This window comes from Lampetra fluviatilis, chromosome 71 (assembly GCF_964198595.1).
Source record: "Lampetra fluviatilis chromosome 71, kcLamFluv1.1, whole genome shotgun sequence".
NCBI classification, from domain to species: Eukaryota; Metazoa; Chordata; class Hyperoartia; order Petromyzontiformes; family Petromyzontidae; genus Lampetra; species Lampetra fluviatilis.
In genome coordinates, this window is record NC_136345.1 from 2,396,243 (window position 1) to 2,423,950 (window position 27,708).

The 27,708-nt window shown below is 54.9% G+C and overlaps 1 protein-coding gene across 1 annotated transcript; it reads right to left on the reverse strand.

Annotated features, from left to right (window-relative positions):
- On the reverse strand, positions 1-27,209 carry LOC144953047 (uncharacterized). Its single transcript, XM_078883564.1, has 4 exons — positions 26,025-27,209; positions 7,774-7,944; positions 3,810-3,988; positions 1-60 (listed from the first exon to the last, which is right to left on the reverse strand). Exons 1-4 carry the CDS (start codon positions 27,075-27,077, stop codon positions 57-59), a joined length of 1,407 nt encoding a protein of 468 aa, XP_078739690.1. The 5' UTR covers positions 27,078-27,209; the 3' UTR covers positions 1-56.
- Positions 27,210-27,708: the final 499 nt, after the last annotated feature.

Below are 27,708 nucleotides of genomic sequence, written 5' to 3' on the forward strand. Positions count from 1 at the left end.
TCACCACCATCACCTGTGAGGGAGTGAGTCTGGTCTGTTTTTCCTCCTCTTCTGGCTCAACTGCAACAACATCAACACATCAACATCAACACATCAACGTTAACATCAACACATCAACACCGTCAACACCGTCACATCAACACCCTCACGTCAACATCTGCCGGAATTTGGATCAGTACCAGGTAGACCTCTATGGAATACTGGAGGTGCGGTGGACTGATTCTGGTGTCTGTGTGTGAGTGAGAGGCTGCCACTCCTCTGTCAGGAGCTGGACCGGTACCACGTGGATCTCTGTGTGATACAGAGAGTCTAGCGGACTGGTTCTGGCGTCTGTGTGTGTGTGAGAGGCTGCCGCTCCTCTGTCAGGAGCTGGACCGGTTCCGCGTGGATCTCTGTGTGATACAGAGAGTCTAGGGGACTGATTCTGGTGTCTGTGTGTGAGTGAGAGGCTGCCGCTCCTCTGTCAGGAGCTGGACCGGTTCCGCGTGGATCTCTGTGTGATACAGAGAGTCTAGGGGACTGATTCTGGTGTCTGTGTGTGAGTGAGAGGCTGCCGCTCCTCTGTCAGGAGCTGGACCGGTACCACGTGGATCTCTGTGTGATACAGAGAGTCTAGGGAACTGATTCTGGTGTCTGTGTGTGAGTGAGAGGCTGCCGCTCCTCTGTCAGGAGCTGGACCGGTACCATGTGCACCTCAGTGGAATACAGGATGTGCGGTGGACCGGTTCTGGCTCCAGCCACCCATGAGGAGTGGACAGTCCTCTTCTCGCAGGAGGAAACTAGCAAACAACAGGGAGTGGATCTTCTTCTGAACAAAATAATGAAGGGGGTGCGGGAGCGTGGTGGTGGTGGGTGTACACCCAGGACTGCATTCAAACCCACAGTGGCCTGGTCTCAGCTCGCTGATGAAAGTTGCGAGCGAGAATTTCATCGTCGCTTGCCGCTGAGGTTAGCATCGTCCCCCACTCCTCCTGATGTCGAGGGGAAATGGGCGAGGTTTAGGACTATGGATCATGCAGCTGCAATGGCTGCTTTGGGTACGCGGTCCAGACCTCGCCAGAGACCCTGGCTGACAGAGGAGGTGTTCTGGCTGGTTGAGAAAAAGCGACAGGCCCACTCTCATCGTCTACAGCATCCCACGTCGGAGAATGAGGAGGCTTACCGCAGCCTTTGCTCGGAGGTTTGGAGAGCCGTGAGGCGCTGCAAGGATGGGTGGTGGTCGTGGGTTGCTGAGCAGATGGATTAATAACACTGGTCAACAAAAAAAAAACATGTTTTTGTGGCCTGGACTTTTGCAGCTGTTTTAGACTAATTTCAGGGTGCTGATTCCAAATCTGATCTCAGATTTTCCCTATCACATCTCATTTGTATGCTATCGGCATACCCCATTTTCATTGATTTTACCTGAAATTAACTCTGTCACTTATGATTGCAAGTTGTTGCGAGTCAGTGACTGATTTAGTGTTAAAAATATGGTGGTGTATTTTTAGGATAGTGTGTTTATAATATCATCATTTTATGTAGATTTCGACATTTATTTAATATTTTTCTTTTGCAGTTTTTATTGAAAATGCAATATTTGATATCTCAAAAACCATTAAAACCGTTGGAATACCTTATGCCAGAAAAAGTGTGTTGACCAGTGTAATCAACGTTTCTGGGTTAGATGGCGTTATTTTTAAATGTGTCGTAACCCTCCAACCATCCGACATGGCCAATCAGTTAAAAAAAAAGTGTCGCGTTGACAAAATACTAAATACACCATTGGAACCTCATTTGCCAGTAAAAAATATGATAATTGTTTTTTTACCCTTCTATCTGGCAACAAAACTGACACCTTTTTTTACAAGGAGTCATGTTTGCATAGACCACAATACCTGCAGTCATAATGCAAACAAAAAACACAACTCTGATAATGTATGCACTGTCCTTGAAGTTGATTGGTCCACACCCGAGACAGCTTTTCTTAGAGCCTAGTCTCACATGGTGTTGGACCAGATGACGCCAAAAGGCGCACAACTCAAAGACAATGTACCATCAGAGTATGAGAGCTCGGGGTAAGCATTTATACCATTGGAACCTTATTTGCCAGTAAAAAAATATGATAATTGCTTTTTTACCCTTTTATCTGGCAACAAAACTGACACCTTTTTTACAAGGAGTCATGTTGTGCGCCTTTTGGCGTCATCTGGTCCAACCCATGTGAGACTAGGCTCTAAGGAAAGCTGTCTCGGGTGTGGACCAATCAACTCAGAGTTGTGTTTTTTTTGCTTGCATTACGACTGCAGGTATTGTGGTCACTGCAAACATGACTCCTTGTAAAAAAGGTGTCAGTTTTGTTGCCAGAGAGAAGGGTAAAAAAACAATTATCAAAAGACAAAATAGTTCACTTCTGTAGCCCAACGGTGCGTTGAAGAGTGAATCCACAGCATTTACAATGTTTGAGTACTGTTGGCGTTTCGCTGGTAATTACATCCATAATGAAGCCCTTCACCTGAACTCGTGACGTCGATTCTTAAACGTGGTGGGGGGAAAACCGGTGGACCCAGAGAGAAATCCGCGCGACCACAGGCAGAGAGAGAGAGACATGCAAGCTGCAAATATACAGCAGCAGGGAATGTCAGGGTCCCGGATCCAACCCACGACCTCCTGCATACCAGGCGAGGTAGTTAACATCTCGCTGGGTCCGGGATCGAACCCATGACCTCCTGCATACCAGGCGAGGTAGTCAACATCTCGCTGGGTTTGGGATTGAACCCACGACCTCCTGTAGACCAGGTGAGGTAGTCAACATCTCGCAGGGCCCAGGATTGAATCCACGACCTCCTGTAGACCAGGCGAGGTAGTCAACATCTCGCTGGGTTTGGGATTGAACCCACGACCTCCTGTAGACCAGGTGAGGTAGTCAACATCTCGCAGGGTCCGGGATTGAACCCACGACCTCCTGCATTCCAGGCAAGGTAGTTAACATCTCGTTGGGTTCGGGATCGAACCCACGACCTCCTGTATACCAGGTGAGGTAGTCAACATCTCGCAGGGTCCGGGATTGAACCCACGACCTCCTGTAAACCAGGCGAAGTAGTCAACATCTCGCAGGGTCCGGGATTGAATCCACGACCTCCTGTATACCAGGCGAGGTAGTTAACATCTCACTGGGTCCGGGATCGAACCCACGACCTCCTGCATACCAGGCGAGGTAGTTAACATCTCGCAGGGTCCGGGATCGAACCCACAACCTCCTGTAGACCAGGCGAGGTAGTCAACATCTCTCAGGGTCCGCGATCGAACCCACGACCTCCCGCGCACCAGGCGAGGTAGTCAAAATCTCGCAGGGTCTGGGATCGAACCCGCGTCCTCCTGTAGACCAGGCGAGGTAGTCAACATCTCGCAGGGTCCGGGATTGAACCCACGACCTCCTGCATACCAGGCGAGGTAGTCAACATCTCTCAGGGTCCGGGATTGAACCCATGACCTCCTGTAGACCAGGCGAGGTAGTCAACATCTCTCAGGGTCCGGGATTGAATCCACGACCTCCTGTAGACCAGGCGAGGTAGTCAACATCTCGCAGGGTCCGGGATCGAACCCACGACCTCATGTAGACCAGGCGAGGTAGTCAACATCTCGCAGGGTCCGGGATTGAACCCACGACCTCCTGTAGACCAGGCGAGGTAGTCAACATCTCACAGGGTCCGGGATTGAACCCACGACCTCCTGTAGACCAGGCGAGGTAGTCAACATCTCTCAGGGTCCGGGATCGAACCCACGACCTCCTGTAGCTCAGGCGAGGTAGCCAACATCCCGCGCGTTACCTGCGGCGTCCATGTCGACGTGCATCCACGCGTCGGCCGTGGGGGCTTGAGGGGAGGGGGCCCCCCCCCCCCCCGCGTAGGACGCCGCGGGGGGGAGGGGCCCTGCGGGGGACAGCCCCCCGCTTGGAGAGGTCCACGCGCTCCTTGAGCAGACGGGAGTCCAGGAGGTCGCCCTGACGCTGCGCACCAGGGGAGAGAGACAGTGAGAGAGAGACAGAGAGAGACAGAGAGAGACAGAGAGACAGGGAGAGACAGGGAGAGACAGGGAGAGACAGAGAGAGACTGGGAGAGACACACAGAGAGAGACAGAGAGAGACACAGAGAGAGACACAGAGAGAGACACAGAGAGAGACAGGGAGAGACACACAGAGAGAGACAGAGAGAGACAGAGAGAGACACAGAGAGAGAAACAGAAAGACAGAGAGACACAGAGACAATGAGAGACAGAGAGAGACACAGAGAGAGACAGAGAGAGACAGAGAGAGACAGAGAGAGACACACAGAGAGAGACACAGAAAGACACAGAGAGAGACAGGGAGAGACAGAGAGACACAGAGAGACACAGAGAGAGACACAGAGAGAGACAGAGAGAGACACACAGAGAGAGAAACACAGAGACAATGAGAAAGTGAGAGATGTCGACCGATAAGCAGAATGTGAGTATTATCACGGTTGTTCCACCAGCAGTAATAACCATGGCGGCCATTGGATTCAGAGCGGAACCTGTGCAAAAAGCGGCGAATGCGCCACCCTTTGACCACCTGTGCAACTAATTTATTGTTTTTTTCTTCTTGGTTCTTTCGGTAAAGTCGTCACGTAGAATGGAAATAATAAAATAATAAAAATAAAACATAATAAAATGCAATTCTCACGACGTTTCGGCCACAACGCAAGCAACCGTCCTCAGGTGAAGAACAGGTCTGTTGGAAAGACACACTCAGTTCCACGTCCTCCTGTACCACATCACTCCATCTCTTCTCGTTTCGCAAGCGTAGAGAAGGGAGGTAATGACTGTAGCCGAGAAGACCTGAAGCTTCGTGCAGAGCGACAGACCAGGTAGTTTCCACACAGCGTTACGCAGCCGATGAAAAGATAATGCTGCCCAAATGATTCGAAGTGAGACCTCTGCTGTCAAACCAGAGCTGGTCATGAGCACACTGCCCAGCAGGGGCGGTTTCTTCATTAGGGCGATTGGGCGACGCACCACCAATGTCATTCAACCACAGAGTCACGCTAGTCGTCACTGTGCCTCTGGATATAGTCCAATCAGCGTCATGTCACGTTCTGTGGAGTACCGCCTCTTTTTGGGCGATTTCACTCTGGCTGAGAATCGCCCCGAGTGTTCCCATAGACTTACATTCAAAGATGTTTTTTTTCGAACGGGGGGCGCTGCAATGCATTCTCTATGGCTTCCGGGAGGGCTCGCCCTAACGTGCTTACGTCATCATACGTGCTTACGTCATCATACGTAAGCACGTTTCATTCAACAATATTATTTGTCGCCACCTAGTGGAATCTTTAATAAAAGAAACTTGAGTGGATTGTATTAATAGTGAGTATAGAAACAAACAAGATGTATTGTAAGAGTCACTTTATTTTTCATTAATATTAAAGAAGTGAAGTTGCCTTTACATGCTTAAGCTGTTAATTTATCCTTTGCATGGGTGGACCTTATCCTTATAAATCATCCAGACATTTGCCCCCCGAGAGATTTTGCAGGAGCCGCCAGTGCTGCCCAGGTATGGGAAACTCTCCACTCTCTCCACAACTACCCCATTAATGCAGGGTTGAGGGGGTGGAGTATTTGATGGCACAAAGTACCCAGGGCAGGTGCTTAGTTTTGATGGGGCTGATGGTAAGGCCCCACCTCTTTGTGACAAGCTCCAGGTTCAGCAGCAGCGCCTCCAACTCCTCTGAGTGAGCAGCAATCACCAGATCATCGGCATACATAATGTGGTTGACCAATAGGGAGCCATCCCTTGATCGCACCCGGGCATCGATCAGCCTCCCATTATATCTGTACCAAATAGAAATTCCCCCGGTACAGCTATTGAAGGCTTCACGAACTACGCGGTCAAAATAGATGTTAATAATGTGGGAGCCAGAGGACATCCCTGCCGCACCCCAAGGTGTACAGGGAAAGGCTCTGACTCCCGGCCATGTAGTTTTACCCGGGCCCGCTCACCATCATGAAGGTCCTTAATGAGCGTGAGCAGAGGGTCAGGGACTCCGAAAGCACGAAGAACAACCCAGAGCCCTGGCCTACTGATGGTATCATAGGCCTTGACCAGGTCAATAAAGCAGAGATGTAGGTCTTGTTGGAATTCCCTACACCCCTGCAGTAGCAGACGGACAGAAAATATGGCATCTGTGCAGGACCGCCCTTTCCTGAAACCGCATTGGGGCTCCGCAAGCCTCTTCTCAGCGTGCCTGGCAAGGCGATGTTGAATAATCCTGGCAAGGCGATGTTAAATAATCCTGGCCAGGACCATTCCCGGAATACGCTGAGGGATTTCCCCTCCCCCAAGACCTCACAGAAATGCTCAGCAAATCTGTGAACCTGTTCCTGGGGATTGGAGATTGGATCATCTTTGTATCCCCTACAGATGGCAATAGGTGTAGTGCTACAGGTTACTTGTTTGATGGAGTTAAAGAGTGATTTGTGATCGCGGGCCACTGAGGCAGACTCCATCTCCTCAGCAACCCGCGACCACCACCCATCCTTGCAGCGCCTCACGGCTCTCCGAACCTCCGAGCGAAGGCTGCGGTAAGCCTCCTCATTCTCTCACGTGGGATGCTGTAGCCAATGAGAGTGGGCCTGTCGCTTTTTCTCAACCATCCTGAACACCTCCTCTGTCAGACAGGGTCTCTGAGGAGGTCTGGATCACGTACCCAAAGCAGCCATTGCAGCTGCATGAGTCACAGTCCTAAACCTTGGCCATTTACCCTCGACATGTGGAGGAGTGGGGGATGATGCCAACCTCTGCGGCAAGCGATGATGAAATTCTCGCTCGCAACTTTCATCAGCTAGCTGAGACCAGGCCACCGTGGGTTGGAATGGGGTCCTGGGTGTACACCCACCACCACCGGAGTGGAAGAATGGCAGGCGCATCTTACAGATGACAAGTCGATGGTCAGTGGGCAGATCAGCTCCACGGTAGGTCCTGGTGTCAAGGAAATGGGCCCGCTGGTCCGTCACTATGTGGTCCAGCAGATGTTCTTGCTTGGACCCAGCATGCATCCATGATGTTGTGTGGATGCGCCGATGCGTGTTGGTAATTACAAGCCCATGGGCTGCACAAAAATCTAGCAGCTTCCTACCGTTGTTATTGAGCTGATCTGGCCCATGCCTTCCAATCACTCCAGACCAGGTGCCAGCATCATGACCAACTCAGGCATTGAAGTCACCCAACAAGATGACGCTATCCTGAGTGGCCACTTTAGCCAGCACCTGTGACAGGAGGTCATAGAAGGCATCTGACTCATCGGCTTTGCCTGCATCCCTCCACAGATGTTCATCTTCAGTGGGGCATAAGTAACCACGACCACCACTCCTCGCCTCTGGTTGATGGGAAGGCGAGCCCAAAGTAGACTGGGGCTTACAGCTTCCCACACCTCACCGCCACGCTCCCACGCCCCCTTCATTCTTTTGTTCAGAAGAAGAGCCACACCCTGTTGTTTGGCAGTCTCCTGCCCCGAGTAGAGGACTGTCAACCCCTCATGGTGGCAGGAGCCAGAGCCGGTCCACCGGACCTCCTGAATACCGCAGAGATCCAGACGGTACCGGTCCAGCTCCCGACAGAGGAGTGGCAGCCTCTCCTCGGCAACGAAAGTTTTGAACATTCCACGTGGCCAATCGCAGTGCGTCTCCTGTTCCTGGATGAACCCCGAGAGGGGGGGGGGGGAGTTTGGCTCATCACACTCAACGCGTCGCACACACGCGTGCACCCAGCCTGGCACGCACCTCCAGTTGCGGGGAGTCAAAGTCGGAGGAGGTGAGATGAGGTTGACCCTGGCTCCATGATCGACCTCTGAACCCTGAACCCTTGGCGGAGGTCGTGGGGGCGGAGGGCGGAGAGGTGGGGGCCGCCCCCCGCTGGCCTGGCCAATCGGAGGCCTCCGCTGGTACGGCATTCTGGGAAGAGAAAAAACAAAACCCATGGAGGCATTACACAAAGACCCATAGACTGAGCACACAGAGAGCCATAGACTCACCACACAGAGAGCCATAGACTCACCACACAGAGACCCACAGACTCACCACACACACCCACAGACTCACCACACAGAGACCCACAAACTCACCACACAGAGACCCATAGACTGAGCACACAGAAAGCCATAGACTCACCACACAGAGAGCCACAGACTCACCACACAGAGAGCCACAGACTCACCCCACAGAGACCCACAGACTCACCACACACACCCACAGACTCACCACACAGAGACCCACAGACTCACCACACACACCCACAGACTCACCACACAGAGACCCACAGACTCACCACACAGAGACCCACACTCACCCCACAGAGACCCACAAACTCACCACACAGAGACCCACAGACTCACCACACAGATACCCACAGACTCACCACACAGAGACCCACAGACTCACCACACAGAGACCCACAGACTCACCCCACAGAGACCCACAGACTCACCACACAGAGACCCATAGATTCACCCATAATCGCCCCCATCGCCCCCATCGCCACCATGACCCCCATCACCACCATCACCACCATCGCCACCATTGTCACCATCACCCCCATCACCACCATCACCCCCATCACCACCACCACCATCACCCCCTCACCCCCATCACCATCACCACCATCACCCTCATCACCCCCTCACCCCCATCACCACTACCACCATCACCCCCATCACCACCATCACCCCCTCACCATCACCACCATCACCCCCTCACCCCCATCACCATCACCCCACCCCTCACTACGCACGTAAACTCGCCTCCAAGCTGAAGGAGCTAACCGCGATGTATTTGGCAGGCTCCAAATTTGGCATCGCTTCTTCGACCGCCGGAAGCGGCCACGTGGATGGGGCTGGCGAGCTCCGTGCCAAATGCGGACCCCCGTCAACATTCCCCCCGCCGTGAACTCTCTGCCTGTATTGAGATGCCATTGATGGTGGTGATGGTGGTGGTTGTGATGAATGTGATGGTGTTGATGGTGGTGGCTTTGATGATGAATGTGATGATGGTGGTGATGGTGTTTGTGATGTTGATGGTGTTCGTGATGGCGGTGGTGATGGTGTTTGTGATGTTGATGGTGTTTGTGATGGTGTTCCTGATGGTGTTTGTGATGGTGATGGTGTTTGTGATGTTGACGGTGTTTCTAATGGTGTTCGTGATGGTTGTGGTGATGGTGTTTGTGATGTTGATGGTGTTCGTGATGGTCGTGGTGATGCTGTTTGTGATGTTGATGGTGTTTGTGATTGTGATGGTGGTGATGGTGTTTGTGATGGTGATGGTGTTTGTGATGTTGATGGTGTTCGTGATGATGTTGATGATATTGTTGATGGTGATGTTGATAATATTGATGGTGTTTGTGATGGTGATGGTGTTTGTGATTGTGATGGTGGTGATGGTGTTTGTGATGGTGATGGTGTTTGTGATGTTGATGGTGTTCGTGATGATGTTGATGATATTGTTGATGGTGATGATGTTGATAATATTGATGGTGTTTGTGATGGTGATGGTGTTTGTGATTGTGATGGTGGTGATGGTGTTTGTGATGTTGATGGTGTTCGTGATGATGTTGATGATGTTGATGATATTGTTGATGGTGATGATGTTGATGATGTTGATGTTGATGATGTTGTTGATGTTGATGATGGTGTTGTTGATGTTGATGGTGATGATGATGGTGTTCGTGATGATGATGTTGATGATGTTGATAATATTGATGGTGTTGATGATGTTGATGGTGTTCGTGATGATGATGATGGTGATGTTCTTGATAATGTTGATGATAATGTTGATGTTGATGATGTTGTAGATGTTGATGATGTTGATGGTGATGATCTTGATGGTGATGTTCTTGATAATGTTGATGGTGTTGATGATGTTGTAGATGTTGTAGATGTTGATGATGTTGATGGTGATGATCTTGATGGTGATGTTCTTGATAATGTTGATGGTGTTGATGATGTTGTAGATGTTGATGTTGATGATGTTGATGGTGTTCGTGATGATGATGGTGATGTTGTTGATGATGATGTTGATGGTGTTGTTGATGATGATGATGTTGTTCGTGATGATGATGATGTTGTTGATGTTTGTGTTGATGTTGATGATGGTGATGTTGTTGATGATGATGTTGATGGTGTTTGTGATGATGATGATGATGTTGTTGATGTTTGTGTTGATGATGTTGATGATGTTGTTGATGATGATGTTGTTCGTGATGATGATGATGTTGTTGATGTTTGTGTTGATGTTGATGATGGTGATGTTGTTGTTAATGATGTTGATGGTGTTGTTGATGATGTTGATGGTGTTGTTGATGATGATGATGTTGTTCGTGATGATGATGATGTTGTTGATGATGATGTTGATGGTGTTCGTGATGGTGTTGATGGTGTTGGTATTGATGGTGTTCGTGATGATGTTGATGGTGTTGGTATTGATGATGATGTTGTTGATGTTGATGGTGAATCTGTGTCCACCAGGCGTCGCTGCTGCACCACGAAGGCGTCCACCATGCACTCGAGCTCCACCAGCGACAACGGAATCCACGACTCCAGGGACGGCCGCGTGGGCCCCTGCTGGAGGTCACTCCACGTGTCCCCCTGGTGGAGGTTACTCCACGCGTCCCCCTGGTGGAGGTTGCTCCCCTTGTCCCCCTGGTGGAGGTTACTCCACGCGTCCCCCTGGTGGAGGTTGCTCCCCTTGTCCCCCTGGTGGAGGTTACTCCACGCGTCCCCCCGGTGGAGGTTGCTCCACGTGTCGCCCTGGTGGAGGTTACTCCTCGCGTCCCCCTGGTGGAGGTTGCTGCACATGGCCCCCTGGTGGAGGTTGCTCTTCGTGTCCCCCTGGTGGAGGTTGCTCCCCTTGTCCCCCTGGTGGAGGTTACTCCTCGTGTCCCCCTGGTGGAGGTTGCTCCTCGTGTCCCCCTGGTGGAGGTTGCTCTTCGTGTCTCCCTGGTGGAGGACACTCCCCTTGTCCCCCTGGTGGAGGGTGCTCCTCACGTCTCCCTGGTGGAGGTTGCTCCTCACGTCCCCCTGGTGGAGCTTACTCCTCGTGTCCCCCTGGTGGAGGTTACTCCTCACGTCCCCCTGGTGGAGGTTGCTGCACGTGGCCCCCTGGTGGAGGTTGCTCCTCGTGTCCCCCTGGTGGAGGTTGCTCCCCTTGTCCCCCTGGTGGAGGTTGCTCCACGTGTCCCCCTGGTGGAGGTTACTCCTCACGTCCCCCTGGTGGAGGTTGCTCCTCACGTCCCCCTGGTGGAGGTTGCTCCTCGTGTCCCCCTGGTGGAGGCCACTCCCCTTGTCCCCCTGGTGGAGGTTACTCCACGTGTCCATTTGGTGGAACTGAGCCCCATGGTGGAGCTTCTTCACGTCTCCCTGGTGGGCGTGAGCTGCCTGCTGGAGCTTCCGTACATGCCCCCGTTGGTCCTCCTGATGGAGGCTACTCAGCGCCTCCTCGTGGAGGCCCTCAGTGTCCCCCCCGCGGAGATGGGCTCCACAGCGGAGGCCGCTTCCGACGTCCCCAGGACGGAGGAGCGACTCGCAGAGCTCGCCCAGCTCCGTGAGCTGCGTGATGACGTCGCTGAATGCATCCGACTCCTCCATCATGAGCCCCTCCCGTTACCACGGTAACAACCATCAACTGAGCACCGCTCCCAACCACAAAGCCCCTCCCATTACACACACACAGGTACACACACACACACAGGTACACACACACACAGGTACACACACACAGGTACACACACACACAGTGTACACACACAGGTACACACAGGTACACACACACAGGTACACACACAGCTACACACACAGGTACACACACACAGTGTACACACACACACAGTGTACACACACACACAGGTACACACACACACACACACAGGTACACACAGGTACACACACACACAGGTACACACACACACAGGTACACACACACAGTGTACACACACAGGTACACACAGGTACACACACACACACAGGTACACACACAGCTACACACACAGGTACACACACACACAGTGTACACACACACACAGTGTACACACACACACAGTGTACACACACACACAGGTACACACACACACACACAGGTACACACAGGTACACACAGTGTACACACACACACACAGGTACACACAGGTACACACACACAGGTACACAGACACACAGGTACACACAGGTACACACACACACACAGTGTACACACACACAGGTACACACACACAGGTACACACAGGTACACACACACACAGGTACACACACACACAGGTACACACAGGTACACACACACAGTGTACACACACACACACACAGGTACACACAGGTACACACACACAGTGTACACACAGGTACACACACACAGTGTAAACACACACGCAGGTACACACACACACACAGGTACACACACACAGTGTACACATACACAGTGTACACACACACACAGGTACACACACACAGTGTACACACACACACAGTGTACACACACACACAGGTACACACACACACACACAGGCACACACACAGGTACACACACACACAGGTACACACACACAGGTACACACACACACAGGTACACACACACACAGGTACACACACACACAGGTACACACACACAGGTACACACACACACAGGTACACACACACCTACACACAGGTACACACACACACAGGTACACACACACACACACAGGTACACACAGGTACACACACACACAGGTACACAGGTACACACACACAGGTACACACACACACAGCTACACACAGCTATACACACACACACAGCTACACACACAGCTACACAGGGACAGGCAGAGCCGCAGAGGCTCACGCTCGCACGCAGACTCACAGCCCGCTGTGCGCACACACGGACACACACACACAGAGGCAACTGCGTCACGCATTACTGCCGGAGGGCGGAGCCTGATCTCATTAGCATACCACGCCCCGCCCCCTCGCCAAAACCAGGACAGGCCACGCCCATAAACACGCTCAGACCACGCCCACTGCCCCTCCCCTCCACCCCCCACCCACCAGATGACACCGCCCAATCACAAAGTGGTGGTCGAGGTGGTGGTCGAGGTGGTGGTGGAGGTGGTGGTGGAGGTGGTGGTGGTGGTGGTCGAGGTGGTGGTGGTGGTCGAGGTGGTGGAGGTGGTGGTGGAGGTGGTGATGGTGGATGTGGTGGTGGTGGTCGAGGTGGTGGAGGTGGTGGTGGAGGTGGTGGTTGAGGTGGTGGAGGTGGTGGAGGAGGTGGAGGTGGTGGAGGTGGCGTTGGAGGTGGTGGTGGTTGAGGTGGTGATTGAGGTGGTGGAGGTCAAGGTGGGGGAGGTGGTGGTGGTGGAGGTGGTGGAGGTGGTGGTCGAGGTGGTAGAGGTGGTGGTGGTTGAGGTGGTGGAGGTGGTGGTGGAGGTGGTGGTCGAGGTGGGGGAGGTGGTAGTAGTAGAGGTGGTGGTGGAAGGTGGAGGTGGTGGAAGTGGTGGTGGTGGAGGTGGTGGAGGAGGTTGTGGTGGTGGCGGTGGTGGTGGAGGTGGTGGTGGTGGTGCTAATGGAAGGTGGAGGAGGTGGTGGTGGTGGTGATGGCGGTGATGTATGAGAATGTTTTCTCTCGCTAAGAGTTTTATCGCGAGGCTTATTGCAGGAATGTCAACACCGTGCACAAGTGTGAGTGTGGAATGTGTGACAAGTCAACCCATGGCACCACCTGGGTCTGTCACGTGACCACCTCCTCATGCACCTAGCCTGGCACAGCAGCAGTCAACCCACGGCACCTGCTGGGTCTGTCACGTGACCTCCTCCTCATGCACCTAGCCTGACACAGCAGCAGACAACCCGTGGCATCTGCAGGGTCTGTCCCGTGACCTCCTCCTGCACCTAGCCTGGCACAGCAGCAGCAGTCAACCCATGGCACCTGCTGGGTCTGTCCCGTGACCTCCTCCTCATGCACCTAGCCTGGCACAAGCGCCGTGGTGACGTCACCCCAACTTCGTGGCAAATGGGAGATGTTGTGTGTAGTGCGTGTGAGTCTGTGTGTGAGTGGGGAGTGGTGGTGCAGTGGTTAGCGCACTGTGTGTGAGTGGGGAGTGGTGGTGCAGTGGTTAGCGCACTGTGTGTTTGTGGGGAGTGGTGGTGCAGTGGTTAGCGCACTGTGTGTGTGTGGGGAGCGGTGGTGCTGTGGATAGCGCACTGTGTGTGTGTGTGTGGGGAGTGGTGGTGCAGCGGTTAGCGCACTGTGTGTGTGTGGGGAGCGGTGGTGCTGTGGATAGCGTACTGTGTGTGTGTGTGTGGGAGTGGTGGTGCAGCGGTTAGCGCTACGCTGCGCTACGAAGTTCGATTCCCGCTCACGGCCACCACCAACACCACCAGCGGTGAAGATTATCTGAACCGGTCCTGGGCCTCCCCTCGGTCGACTCAGCCTCAAATGAGTAGCTGGTGTAGCGATGTGTAGTGAACATCGCTAGCACTGGGGAGACAAAGGCGGCCGGGCGTGGTGCTGGCCACCCACCCCCTCAGGTGCCACAGTGCCAGCCTTCGTAGGTGCTCGCTAAACAGCACTTGCCCCTACGGCCTGTTAAGGCTACACGGGGGATCTTTGTCTTTGTGTGCAGGCGCTGCTGCTGCTGCTTGCTACCCACAGCACTTGCCCCTACAGCGCTGTGGGAGGCTACCTGGGGGAGCTTTGCCTTGTTCTGGTGCGAGGGTGACGTAGCGTGGGGCTACAGGGGGTGAGGGATGGGAGACCACACACAGCCCCTGCAGAGAGATGGGGAGAGAGATGGAGAGAGAGATGGGGAGAGAGAGATGGGGAGAGAGATGGGGAGAGAGAGATGGGGAGAGAGATGGGGAGAGAGATGGGGAGAGAGATGGGGAGAGAGATGGGGAGAGAGATGGGGAGAGAGAGATGGGGAGAGAGATGGAGAGAGAGATGGGGAGAGAGATGGGGAGAGGTGAGACAGGGATGCCCATTGTCGAGGCCCACTTCATGCCCTGGCTTTAGAGCAGAGGTCGCAAACGGGTTTTGATTCCGTACCCGTACCCGGCCGCACCAGGGTCGCAAACGGGTACCCGTACCCGGCCGTACCCGTACCCGGCGGCCGGGTACCGGTAGGGTACGGGTATCGGGTACCTGATTGCGACCTCTGGGATGAAGCCACGTTGCAGGCGCGGGTGGGTTGATTCTAGGAACTTGAATCGTGAGAAGAGACAAGACGTTGGGAAATGAGTGACAAACAGTGACTCACCAGTGACTCACGGTCTACCCGTACCCGTACCCGGCCGCACCAGGGTCGTACCCGGCCGGGTACGGGTAGCCGGGTACCGGGTAGGGTACGGGTATCGGGTACCCGGTTGCGACCTCTGCTTTAGAGCCTTTCCTGAGTCTCACAAGGTGGAGACTCAGCGGGGCCTGGTGCTCAGGGAACCAAGCGTCAAGTCGGTCCTGACGGCAAACGCCGACGACGTCCTCCTCCTCATCCTGCAGGATGATGTCGCCCTGCTGCACGAGAGTGCCAGGAGGTCTTTTCGAAGGCCTCCTCATCCATCCAAAATGAACTGGCAAAAGTGCAGCGGCCTGCTGGTTTGTAGCGTGGGACCATGACCCAGTGTCCCGAGAAGGCAAAGGCTTCAATTGGAGCACAACATCATCGCTGCACCACCTGGGGGTGTTCCTGGGACCAGAGGAAGAACCACCGCAGAAGAACTGGCTCGAGCTGGAGGAGAAGGTGGAGGAGCGTTTGGCCACCTGGAGTCGCCAGTGCAAGTTCCTCACCTTCAGGACAAAGACGTCGGTGGTGAACCAGCCGGTGTCGTCCATGCCGTGACACCGACTCTACTCCCTGCACCCCCCCCCCCCCCGACTTCTTCTGGTCGGGCGGAGGTCACCGGGTCGCGGCTGGGGTCATGGCCCTGCCACTGGGGGACAAGGGCGGTCACGGGCTGGTGTGCGTGCGGAGTCAGCTGGCCACCATCCGGCTGCAGGCCGCGTGAAAGTTCCTGCATTGCCGTCCCCTGCAGTGGCCTGGAGCATCACGGCCTCCTTCCTACTCAAACAGCTGGGGGGTCTGCAGTGCTCCCAACAAAGTATTCTACGTGGACCTGCAGGGCCTCCCACTGGGACAGCTTCTGCCACCTTTCTACAGGAGCGTCCTGCAGACGTGGAGGCTGAACCTACCGGAGGTGGCCTGTTCATGTTCATGTTTTTGTTTGTTTGTTTGTTGCGGTTGCACCCGATTCAAGAGCCGAATGGCTCACAGGGCTACACCTAATACATGAAACTTGAACTTGAACCAGCCGCGATCGGCCGAGGATCTGGTCCTTCGAACCGATCCTCAGGAACCCGCAGACAAAGCTGACATCCACCACCGCCGCTGCCGCCACCCCCGGCACGGAGAGGCGCCTCGCCAACACGCGGCTCACCGGGACGGGAGATCTGGTGGAGATCTGGTGGAGATCTGGTGGAGATCTGGTGGAAATCTGGTGGAGATCTGGTGGAAATCTGGTGGAGATCTGGTGGAGCCTGGAACACGGGGGCCGGTGGCTCGGACCGGCAGACACGGCCGCAAAGACAGGGGGCCTTCTCAGCGGCAGCAGCGGGGAGAACGCCCCCCCCCCCCCCCCATCGGCGTTGGGGATGACGAGGCCCCTCTCGGTCCCCCTCCACCGGAGCTCCCCGTCGTGCCACTGCGTCGCCAATGCCGACAAGCGAAGGCGGATCACAACCCATGCCGGCTGGAAGACCTACCAGAGGTGGCCTTCGTGAACGTCAAGAGGAAGGTGCTCTACTCCTACATGGTCCGGTGTCACCAACAGGACACCCTGAGGAGCCACAAGGAGCAGGCCTGGAGGAAAGCCCTGATGCCCTGCGTCTCTCCGGAGAGGCCTCGCTGGAGGCAACTCTACTCCAGCCCGACGTACAACCGCATCGGCGACCTCGGCTGGAGCATCGCCCACGGCACCGTCACCGCCAACGCCTCCCCGGCACGCTTCACCGACACGTCCCCGGAGTGCCGGTTCTGCGGTGAAGTGGAGACGGTGGCGCACCGATACGTGGAGTGCAAGAGCCTGGACTTGTTGTTCAAGGTCCTGAGAAACATCCTCCTAAAGTTCACCGCTCTCCCATTGACATGTTTCGTGGCTTCTACATTCTATTAACATTCCCTCCCTTTGTTAATGCTACCCCCTACCCCCTCCCTTTGATGCTGCTAATCCTGCATAATGCACGGGCATAATATGACTTTGAAACCCCCCCGCCCACCTCCTACGCATTTGCCATAAATATGCCAAATTCCTCTTGATATGCAAATTATTTTGTCAAGGTGCTCTTCTTCCACCTCCAACCCAGCTTAAATATACGCTCCAAGCTTAGCAGTGTTTCATTCTTCACCTGAAGACGGCTACTTGCGTTGTGGCCGAAACGTCGTGAGAATTATTTTATTATGTTTTATTTTTATTATTTTGTTACTTCCCTTCTACGTGACTTTACCGAAAGAACCAAGAAGATCCTCCTAAGGTTCAGCCTCCACTTCTCCCTGACGGTCGTCATCTTTGGATACCCGAAGGGCGACGGACCCCAACATCTTCAGGGGCCGGTCAACGTGCTCGTCGGCTACGCCAAGCTCGCCGTATACACAGGGCGAGGAAGGTGGCCCTGGAGGGGAAACGTCCGGCCAGCAGCCTGGGCATCTTCCGCGCTCTGGTCGGAGTGCCGATTCCAAATCTGGCATCAGTTTTTGTCTATCACATCAGGTTTCTGAGATATCAAATATTGCATTTTCAATAAAAACTGCAGAAGAAAACGATTAAATAAATGTGGATATCTACATAAAATGATATTATAAACACACTATCCTAAAAATACAGCGCCGTGTTTTAACACTAAAGCAGTCACTGACTCGCAACAACTTGCAATCATAATTGACAGAGTTAATTTCGGGTAAAATCAATGAAAATGGGGTATGCCAATAGCATAAGAATGAGATGTGCAAATCTGAGATCAGATTTCTGAGATCAGCTCTCATACTCTGATGGTGCATTGTCTTTGAGTTGTGCGCCTTTTGGCGTCATCTGGTCCAACACCATGTGAGACTGGGCTCTAAGGAAAGCTGTCTCGGGTGTGGACCAATCAACTTCAAGGACAGTGCACATACATTATCAGAGTTGTGTATTTTGTTTGCATTACGACTGCAGGTATTGTGGTCTATGCAAACATGACTCCATGTAAAAAAAAGTGTCCGTTTTGCTGCCAGATAGAAGGGTAAAAAAACAATTATCATACACCGAGCATCTTCTTGTTTCCTCTGATCGTAAACAAAAAAGATGGAGAGAGATGAGGAGTGGAGATATGGTGGCTGGCTGACTGAGGTTTTTTTTATCCGCCAACGGGAGATGAATCACGGATCTTCCACGACCACGCTGGACTGGATGGATGGGTTTTTGCGAGTTGAGAAGATTTAGAAACGCGTCCAGTGGACCTCTGCAGTGTGGCCAGACCACCAATGTGTCATCCACATACCTGAGCTGAGCAGAGGGGCTCTGAGTGTGTTTAAAGCCACCAACATCTTCCACGTGTCGCTCTGTGATGAGTCTATGGCTCTCTCTGTGTGAGTCTCTCTGTGTGTGATGAGTCTATGGTTCTCTGTGTGTGTCTCTCTCTGTGTGTGTCTCTCTGTGTGTGAGTCTCTCTCTGTGTGTGTCTCTCTCTGTGTGTGTGTCTCTGTGTGTGATGAGTTTATGGCTCTCCGTGTGTGATGAGTCTATGGCTCTCTGTGTGTGTCTCTGTGAGATGCGTCTATGGCTCTCTGTGTGTGTCTCTCTCTGTGTGTGATGAGTCTATGGCTCTCTGTGTGTGAGTCTCTCTGTGTGTGATGAGTCTATGGCTCTCTGTGTGTGTCTCTCTGTGTGTGATGCGTCTATGGCTCTCTCTGTGTGTGAGTGTCTCTCTGTGTGTGATGAGTCTATGGCTCTCTGTGTGTGTGTCTCTCTGTGTGTGATGAGTCTATGGCTCTCTGTGTGTCTCTCTCTGTGTGTGATGAGTCTATGGCTCTCTGTGTGTGTGTGTCTCTGTGTGTGATGAGTCTATGGCTCTGTGTGTGTGTGTCTCTGTGTGTGATGAGTCTATGGCTCTCTGTGTGTGTCTCTGTGTGTGATGAGTCTATGGCTCTCTGTGTGTGTCTCTGTGTGTGATGAGTCTATGGCTCTCTGTGTGTGTGTCTCTCTGTGTGTGATGAGTCTATGGCTCTCTGTGTGAGTCTCTCTGTGTGTGATGAGTCTATGGCTCTCTGTGTGTGTGTGTGTCTGTGTGTGATGAGTCTATGGCTCTGTGTGTGTGTGTCGCTGTGTGTGATGAGTCTATGGCTCTCTGTGTGTGTGTCTCTCTGTGTGTGATGAGTCTATGGCTCTCTCTGTGTGCGTCTCTCTGTGTGTGATGAGTCTATGGCTCTCTGTGTGTGTGTCTCTCTGTGTGTGATGAGTCTATGGCTCTCTGTGTGTTTGTGTCTCTATGAGTGTGATGAGTCTATGGCTCTCTGTGTGTGTGTCTCTCTGTGTGTGATGAGTCTATGGCTCTCTGTGTGTGTCTCTCTGTGTGTGATGAGTCTACGGCTCTCTGTGTGTGTGTGTCTCTGTCTGTGTGTGATGAGTCTATGGCTCTCTCTGTGTGTGTCTCTATGAGTGTGATGAGTCTATGGCTCTCTGTGTGTGTCTCTCTGTGTGTGATGAGTCTATGGCTCTGTGTGTGTGTGTCTCTGTCTGTGTGTGATGAGTCTATGGCTCTCTGTGTGTGAGTCTCTCTGTGTGTGATGAGTCTATGGCTCTGTGTGTGTGTCTCTGTCTGTGTGTGATGAGTCTATGGCTCTCTCTGTGTGTGTCTCTATGAGTGTGATGAGTCTATGGCTCTCTGTGTGTGTCTCTCTCTGTGTGTGATGAGTCTATGGCTCTCTGTGAGTGTCTCTCTGTGTGTGATGAGTCTATGGCTCTCTGTGTGTGTCTCTCTCTGTGTGTGATGAGTCTATGGCTCTCTGTGTGTGTCTCTGTGTGTGATGAGTCTATGGCTCTCTGTGTGTGTCTCTCTGTGTGTGATGAGTCTATGGCTCTCTGTGTGTGTGTCTCTGTCTGTGTGTGATGAGTCTATGGCTCTCTGTGTGTGAGTCTCTCTGTGTGTGATGAGTCTATGGCTCTGTGTGTGTGTCTCTGTCTGTGTGTGATGAGTCTATGGCTCTCTCTGTGTGTGTCTCTATGAGTGTGATGAGTCTATGGCTCTCTGTGTGTGTCTCTCTCTGTGTGTGATGAGTCTATGGCTCTCTGTGAGTGTCTCTCTGTGTGTGATGAGTCTATGGCTCTCTGTGTGTGTCTCTCTCTGTGTGTGATGAGTCTATGGCTCTCTGTGTGTGTCTCTGTGTGTGATGAGTCTATGGCTCTCTGTGTGTGTCTCTCTGTGTGTGATGAGTCTATGGCTCTCTGTGTGTGTGAGTGTCTCTGTGTGTGATGAGTCTATGGCTCTCTCTGTGTGTGTCTCTCTGTGTGTGATGAGTCTATGTCTCTCTCTGTGTGAGTCTCTCTCTGTGTGTGTGTCTCTCTCTCTGTGTGTGTCTCTCTGTGTGTGATGAGTCTATGTCTCTCTCTCTGTGTGTGAGTCTCTCTGTGTGTGATGAGTCTATGGCTCTCTGTGTGTGTCGCTCTGTGATGAGTCTATGGCTCTCTCTCTGTGTGTGTGTCTCTGTCTCTGTGTGTGTGTCTCTCTCTCTGTGTGTCTCTGTCTCTGTGTGTGTGTCTCTCTCTGTGTGTGTCTCTGTGTGTGTGTCTCTGTGTGATGAGTCTACGGCTCTCTGTGTGGTCGAACTGGGGCGTCTCTGTCGGCTCTCCCTCGGACCCACGACGCCCAGACTTGTCCCGCGCGACCCCAAACATTCTAGTCCAGACTCACGACCACAGTCAGCGCACACACAGACAAAGCTCCCCCGCGTAGCCTCCTTCAACACAACTGCATGGTGATGGGGGGGGGGGGTAGGGGCAAGTGCTATTCATAACCACCGCTCCCCACACACACAGTGTGCTAACCACTGCACCACCAATCCCCATACACACACAGTGAGCTAACCACTGCACCACCACTCCCCACACACACACACAGTGCGCTAACCACTGCACCACCACTCCCCCCCCCCCACACACAGTGCGCTAACCACTGCACCACCACTCCCCACACACACACAGTGCGCTAACCACTGCACCACCACTCCACACACACAGTGCGCTAAGCACTGCACCACCACTCCCCACACACACACAGTGCGCTAACCACTGCACCACCACTCCCCACACAAAAACAAAGATCCCCGTGTAGCCTGTAACAGGCTGTACAGGCAAGTGCTGTTCGCGAGTAGCAGCGCCTATGAAGGCTACCGGCACTGTGGCACACACACAGGGTGGGTGGGTGGGTGAGTGAGTGGGTGAGTGAGTGAGAGGGTGGGTGGGTGGGTGAGTGAGTGGGTGAGTGAGTGAGTGGGTGGGTGGGTGAGTGGGTGAGTGGGTGAGTGAGTGAGTGGGTGGGTGGGTGGGTGAGTGGGTGGGTGGGTGGGTGAGTGGGTGAGTGAGTGAGTGAGTGGGTGGGCGGGTGGGTGGGCGGATGGGCGAGTGGGCGGGTGAGCGGGTGGGCGGGTGAGTGGGTGAGTGGGTGGGTGGGTGAGTGGGTGGGTGGGTGAGTGGGTGGGTGGGTGGATGGGTGGGTGGGTGGGTGAGTGGGTGGGTGGGTGGGTGGGTGGGTGGGTGGGTGGGTGAGTGAGTGAGTGAGTGGTTGGGTGGGTGAGTGGGTGAGCGGGTGGGCGGGTGGGTGAGTGGGTGGGTGAGTGGGTGAGTGGGTGGGTGGGTGAGTGGGTGGGTGGGTGGGTGGGTGAGTGGGTGGGTGGGTGCGTGAGTGAGTGGGTGGGTGGGTGAGTGAGTGGGTGGGTGGGTGGGTGAGTGGGTGGGTCTGAGGGTGAGTGAGTGAGTGAGTGGGTGGGTGAGTGAGAGGGTGAGTGGGTGGGTGGATGAGTGAGTGAGTGAGTGGGTGGGTGAGTGGGTGAGTGGGTGGGTGAGTGGGTGGGTGCGTGAGTGAGTGGGTGAGTGGGTTGGTCAGTGAGTGAGTGGGTGAGTGGGTGGGTGAGTGGGTGGGTGGGTGGGTGGGTGGGTGAGTGGGTGGGTGCGTGAGTGAGTGGGTGGGTGGGTGAGTGGGTGGGTCTGAGGGTGAGTGAGTGAGTGAGTGGGTGGGTGAGTGAGAGGGTGAGTGGGTGGGTGGGTGAGTGAGTGAGTGAGTGGGTGGGTGAGTGGGTGAGTGGGTGGGGTGGGTGAGTGGGTGGGTGGGTGAGTGGGTGGGTGCGTGGGTGAGTGGGTGGGTGGGTGAGTGAGTGAGTGGGTGGGTGGGTGAGTGGGTGGGTGAGTGGGTGGGTCTGAGGGTGGGTGAGTGAGTAAGTGGGTGGGTGAGTGAGAGGGTGAGTGGGTGGGTGGGTGAGTGAGTGGGTGGGTGAGTGGGTGGGGTGAGTGGGTGAATGAGTTGGTGAGTGGGTGGGGTGAGAGTGGGTGAGTGAGTGGGTGGGTGGGTGAGTGAGTGGGTGGGGTGAGTGAGTGAGTGAGTTGGTGAGTGGGTGGGGTGAGTGGGTGGGTGGGTGGGTGAGTGGGTGAGTGAGTGGGTGGGTGGGTCTGAGGGTGAGTGAGTGAGTGGGTGAGTGAGTGGGTGAGTTGGTGAGTGGGTGAGTGGGTGGGGTGAGTGGGTGGGTGGGTGCGTGAGTGAGTGGGTGGGTGGGTGGGTGAGTGAGTGGGTGGGTGAGTGGGTGAGTGAGCGGGTGCGTGGGTGGGTGGGTGAGTGGGTGAGTGGATGGGTGGGTGAGTGGGTGGGTGAGTGGGTGGGTCTGAGGGTGAGTGAGTGAGTGGGTGGGTGAGTGAGAGGGTGAGTTGGTGAGTGGGTGAGTGAGTGGGTGGGGTGAGTGGGTGGGTGAGTGAGTGGGTGGTGTGGCCAGCACCACCACACCCGGCCGCCTTTGTCTCCCCCAGTGCTTTGCTACACCACCACCACAGCAGCTGTAGTCATTTATGGCTGAGTTGACCTAGGGCAGTCCCAGGAACTGGTTGTTCAGATAAGCGCTGCTGCTGTAATACGGAGTGGTCGTGGTGGTGATGGTGATGAGGGTGGTGGTGGTGGTGATGGTGGTTCTGATGGTGATGGTGGTTGTGATGATGATGGTGATGATGGTGATGATGGTGGTTGCGTTGGTGATGATGGTGATGATGATATTGGTGATGGTGGTTGTGATGGTGGTTGTGATGATGATATTGGTGATGGTGGTTGTGATGGTGGTGATGATGGTGATGATGATATTGGTGATGGTGGTTGTGATGGTGATGATGATGGTGATGATGATATTGGTGATGGTGGTTGTGATGGTGGTTGTGATGGTGATGATGATATTGGTGATGGTGGTTGTGATGGTGGTTGTGATGATGATATTGGTGATGGTGGTTGTGATGGTGGTGATGATGGTGATGATGATATTGGTGATGGTGGTGATGATGGTGGTTGTGATGGTGATGATGATGATGGTGATGATAATATTGGTGATGGAGGTTGTGATGGTGGTTGTGATGGTGATGATGATATTGGTGATGGTGGTTGTGATGGTGGTTGTGATGATGATATTGGTGATGGTGGTTGTGATGGTGGTGATGATGGTGATGATGATATTGGTGATGGTGGTGATGATGGTGGTTGTGATGGTGATGATGATGATGGTGATGATAATATTGGTGATGGAGGTTGTGATGGTGGTTGTGATGGTGATGATGATGATGATATTGGTGATGGAGGTTGTGATGGTGGTTGTGATGGTGATGATGATGATGATATTGGTGATGTTGGTTGTGATGGTGGTTGTGATGGTGATGATGATGGTGATGATGATGATATTGGTGATGGTGGTGATGATGGTGATGATGATATTGGTGATGTTGGTTGTGATGGTGGTTGTGATGGTGATGATGGCGGGGGTTCGTAGCGTAGCGCACTAACCACTACCCACAAACACACACGCTGACACACGTACACACACGTACACACACGTACACACACACACCTACACACACACACCTACACACACACGTACACACACACACGTACACACACACACGTACACACACGTGCACACAAAGACACGGATCTCTGGTGTGGAGCTGTTTGGGATTCCTGGAGGCTGACTCATGATGGGAGATCTGCACTGAGGTCCACTACTCGGAGTGCGTGTGTCAGTGTGTGTGTGTCAGTGTGTGTGTGTCAGTGTGTGTGTGTGTCAGTGTGTGTGTGTGTGTGTGTCAGTGTGTGTGTGTCAGTGTGTGTCAGTGTGTGTCAGTGTGTGTGTGTGTCAGTGGTGGGGAGCGGTAGTGTAGCGGTTAGCGCGCTGCGCTATGAACCTGGCGACACGAGTTCAATTCCCGCTCACGGCCAACACCAGTGACGATTATCTGAACCGGTCCCGGGCTTCCCCTAGGTCGACTCAGCCTCAAATGAGTACCTGGTGCGGTGTGTAAACATCGCCACTGGGGAGACAAAGGCGGTCGGGCGTGGTGCTGGCCACCCACCCCCTCGTGTACCGTTCCGCCTTCATAGGTGCTCGCTAACAGCACTTGCCCCATACAGTCTGTTAAGGCTATACGGGGGATCTTTGTCTTTGTGTGTCAGTGTGTGTGTGTGTCAGTGTGTGTGTGTCAGTGTGTGTGTGTCAGTGTGTGTGTCAGTGTGTGTGTATCGAGAGAGACTCCAAATATACAGCAGCAGGCATCGTCAGGGTCGGGATCGAACCCACGACCTCCTATAGACCAGGAGAGAGAGATGACATCACCCCCCACACCCCACCCCACCCCCCACACCCACCCATACTGGTGTTATGATGTCATATAGGGCAGTCTGCGCACAAACGCCACCCTCCCTCAGCATTTCGCTTGGGAGATCATCTCTGCCCGGTGCCTTTCCTGGTCTCAGACTTCCTCAACAGATGGCACCTCAGACAGCCACTCACAGGGGGTGACTTCCTCCTCCAATATTTGAGGCACCACAGCCTCAGCAGGGTCATCCCCACTTTGTTCCACGTTGTTTTCCTGGCTGAAGGATTTCCCCTCCCCCAGGACCTCACAGAAATGATCAGCAAATCTGCAAAACTGTTCCTGGGGGTCGGAGATTGGATCACCGTTTTTTCCCCTAATGATGGTAATAGGTGTGGCGCTGCAGGTTACTTTTTTGATGGAATTTAATAGTGATTTGTGATCGCGGGCCACAGAGGCAGACTCCATCTCCACAGCAACCCGCGACCACCACCCATCCTTGCAGCGCCTCACGGCTCTCCGAACCTCCGAGCGAAGGCTGCGGTAAACCTCCTCATTCTCTGACGTGGGATGCTGTAGCCGATGAGAGTGGGGGCCTGTCACTTTCTCTCAACCATCCTGAACACCTCCTCTGTCAGCCAGGGTCTCTGGAGAGGTCTGGACCATGCACCCAAAGCAGTCATTGCAGTTGCATGAGTCACAGTCCTAAACCTCGCCCATTTCCCCTCGACATCAGGAGGAGTGGGGGACGATGCCAACCCCAGCTGCAAGCGACGATGAAATTCTCGCTCGCAACTTTCATCAGCTAACTGACACCAGGCCACTTTAGGTTGGAATGGGATCCTGGGTGTACACCCACCACCGGAGTGGAAGAATGGCAGGCGCATCTTACAGATGACAAGTCGATGGTCAGAGGGCAGATCAGCTCCACGGTAGGTCCTGGTGTCAAGGACATGGGCCCACATCCCCCCACACCCCTCACCCCTCACCCCCCTCACCCTCCCCCCACCCCTCCCCCCCACAACCTCCCCCCACACCCCTCCCCCCTCACCCCTCCCCCCTCCCCCTCCCCCCCACCCCTCCCCCCTCACCCTCTCACCCTCCCCCCCTCCCCCCACACCATCCCCCCCTCCCCCCACCCCTCCCCCACGGCTCTGCACCCACCTCCACGTGACCGGCTGCCACCTCCCCCTGCTGCTGCTGCTGCTGCTCCGGCTGCTGTTGCCGCCGTCGCTTTGACGACGACGCCGACGATGACGACGACGCCGACGATGACGACGTCGCCGTGGCGATGGTCGCAGCCCCGGCAACCGCCCTTGACGACGGCGGTGACGACGGCGATGACGACGACGAGGCGGCGGTAGTCACGGCGACCGCCCTTGACGACGACGACGAGGCGATGGTCGTCACGGCGACCGCCCTTGACGACGCCGATGACGACGGCGATGACGACGACGAGGCGGCGGTAGTCACGGCGACCGCCCTGGACGACAAGGCGGCGGTAGTCACGGCGACCGCCCTTGACGACGACGACGAGGCGATGGTCGTCACGGCGACCCTGGACGAGGATGACGCCCACGACGAGGTGGCGATGGTGGACGAGGTGGACGAGGTGGAGGAGGTGGATGAGGAGGAGGTGGTGATGATGGCGGCGGGCGCTGGAGAAGTGGCCGCCCGAGGTCGCGCCGGGCGGCGATCGCCGGAGGAGCGCCACCGCCGGGCCTCGTCGTCGTGGCGATGGTCGTCGTGGCGATGGTCGTCGTGGCGATGGTCGTCGTGGCGATGGTCGTCGTGGTGCCCCGTCGCCTCCCCGCGGCGGGAGGGTGGTGGAGGCGACGATGGCTTAGAGGTGGTGGAGGTGGTGGAGGTTGTGGTGGAGGTGGTGGTTGAGGTGTTGGAGGAGGATGTGTTGGTGGAGATGGTGGAGGAGGTGGAGTGTCCCTCTCGGGAGCTCAACTCCCTCCTCCGCTCCCGCGAGGAGCTGCCCCCTCCCCACGACGTCATCCCAAAGTCTCGCGACGATGACGATGATGAGGTGGTGAGGGTCGTGGTGGTCGTGGTGGGGGTGGTGGTGCTGGTGGGGGTGCTGGTGGGGGTGCTGGTGGGGGACGTCGTCGCCGTTGACGACGTCGAAGTCGTTGCCGTTGACGACGCCGTCGACCTGTCCTCGCCCGCCCCCGGGGTCACCCGCCACGACCTCCGCGACCTCCCTTCCATGGCCGCCACCGCCGCTCCCCTCCCGTCCGCCCCCCGGCAATGTACCGCCGTGGGCCGGGGGCCCGATCCGCGAAACGTCGGAGCGGTCGTCCGTCGCCGTTGACCTGTCCGCCCCCGGGGTCACCCGCCACGACCTCGGCGGCATCCCCCCCCCCCCCCTCCGTCGCTGGGGCAGCCCCAGGCCCCAGCGTGTCGTGGGCCCGGCGGGCCGTCTCCCCGCCGGCCGCAGCGTCCCCTGGGCCCCGGTGAGCCGTCGCGACGCTCCGGAGACCCCCGGAGCGTCCGGACGACGACGGCGACGACGACGAGGTCGGTGGTGACGACGGTTGTTGTTGTTGTTGTGACGACGGTTGTTGTTGTTGTTGTTGTGACGACGGTTGTTGTTGTTGTGACGACGGTTGTTGTTGTTGTTGTGACGACGGTTGTTGTTGTTGTTGTGACGACGATTGTTGTTGTTGTTGTGACGACGGTTGTTGTTGTTGTTGTGGCGGAGGCGCCGCCGGTGAATTTGACCGGGGGAGCGTGGGGGGCGGCACGGATCTCCACGAGGGCCGCCACCGGCTCGGCAACTCGCCAGGGTCCCCCCCGACGCCGCCGCCGACGACGGGGACCCGGGAGCCGTCCCACATTT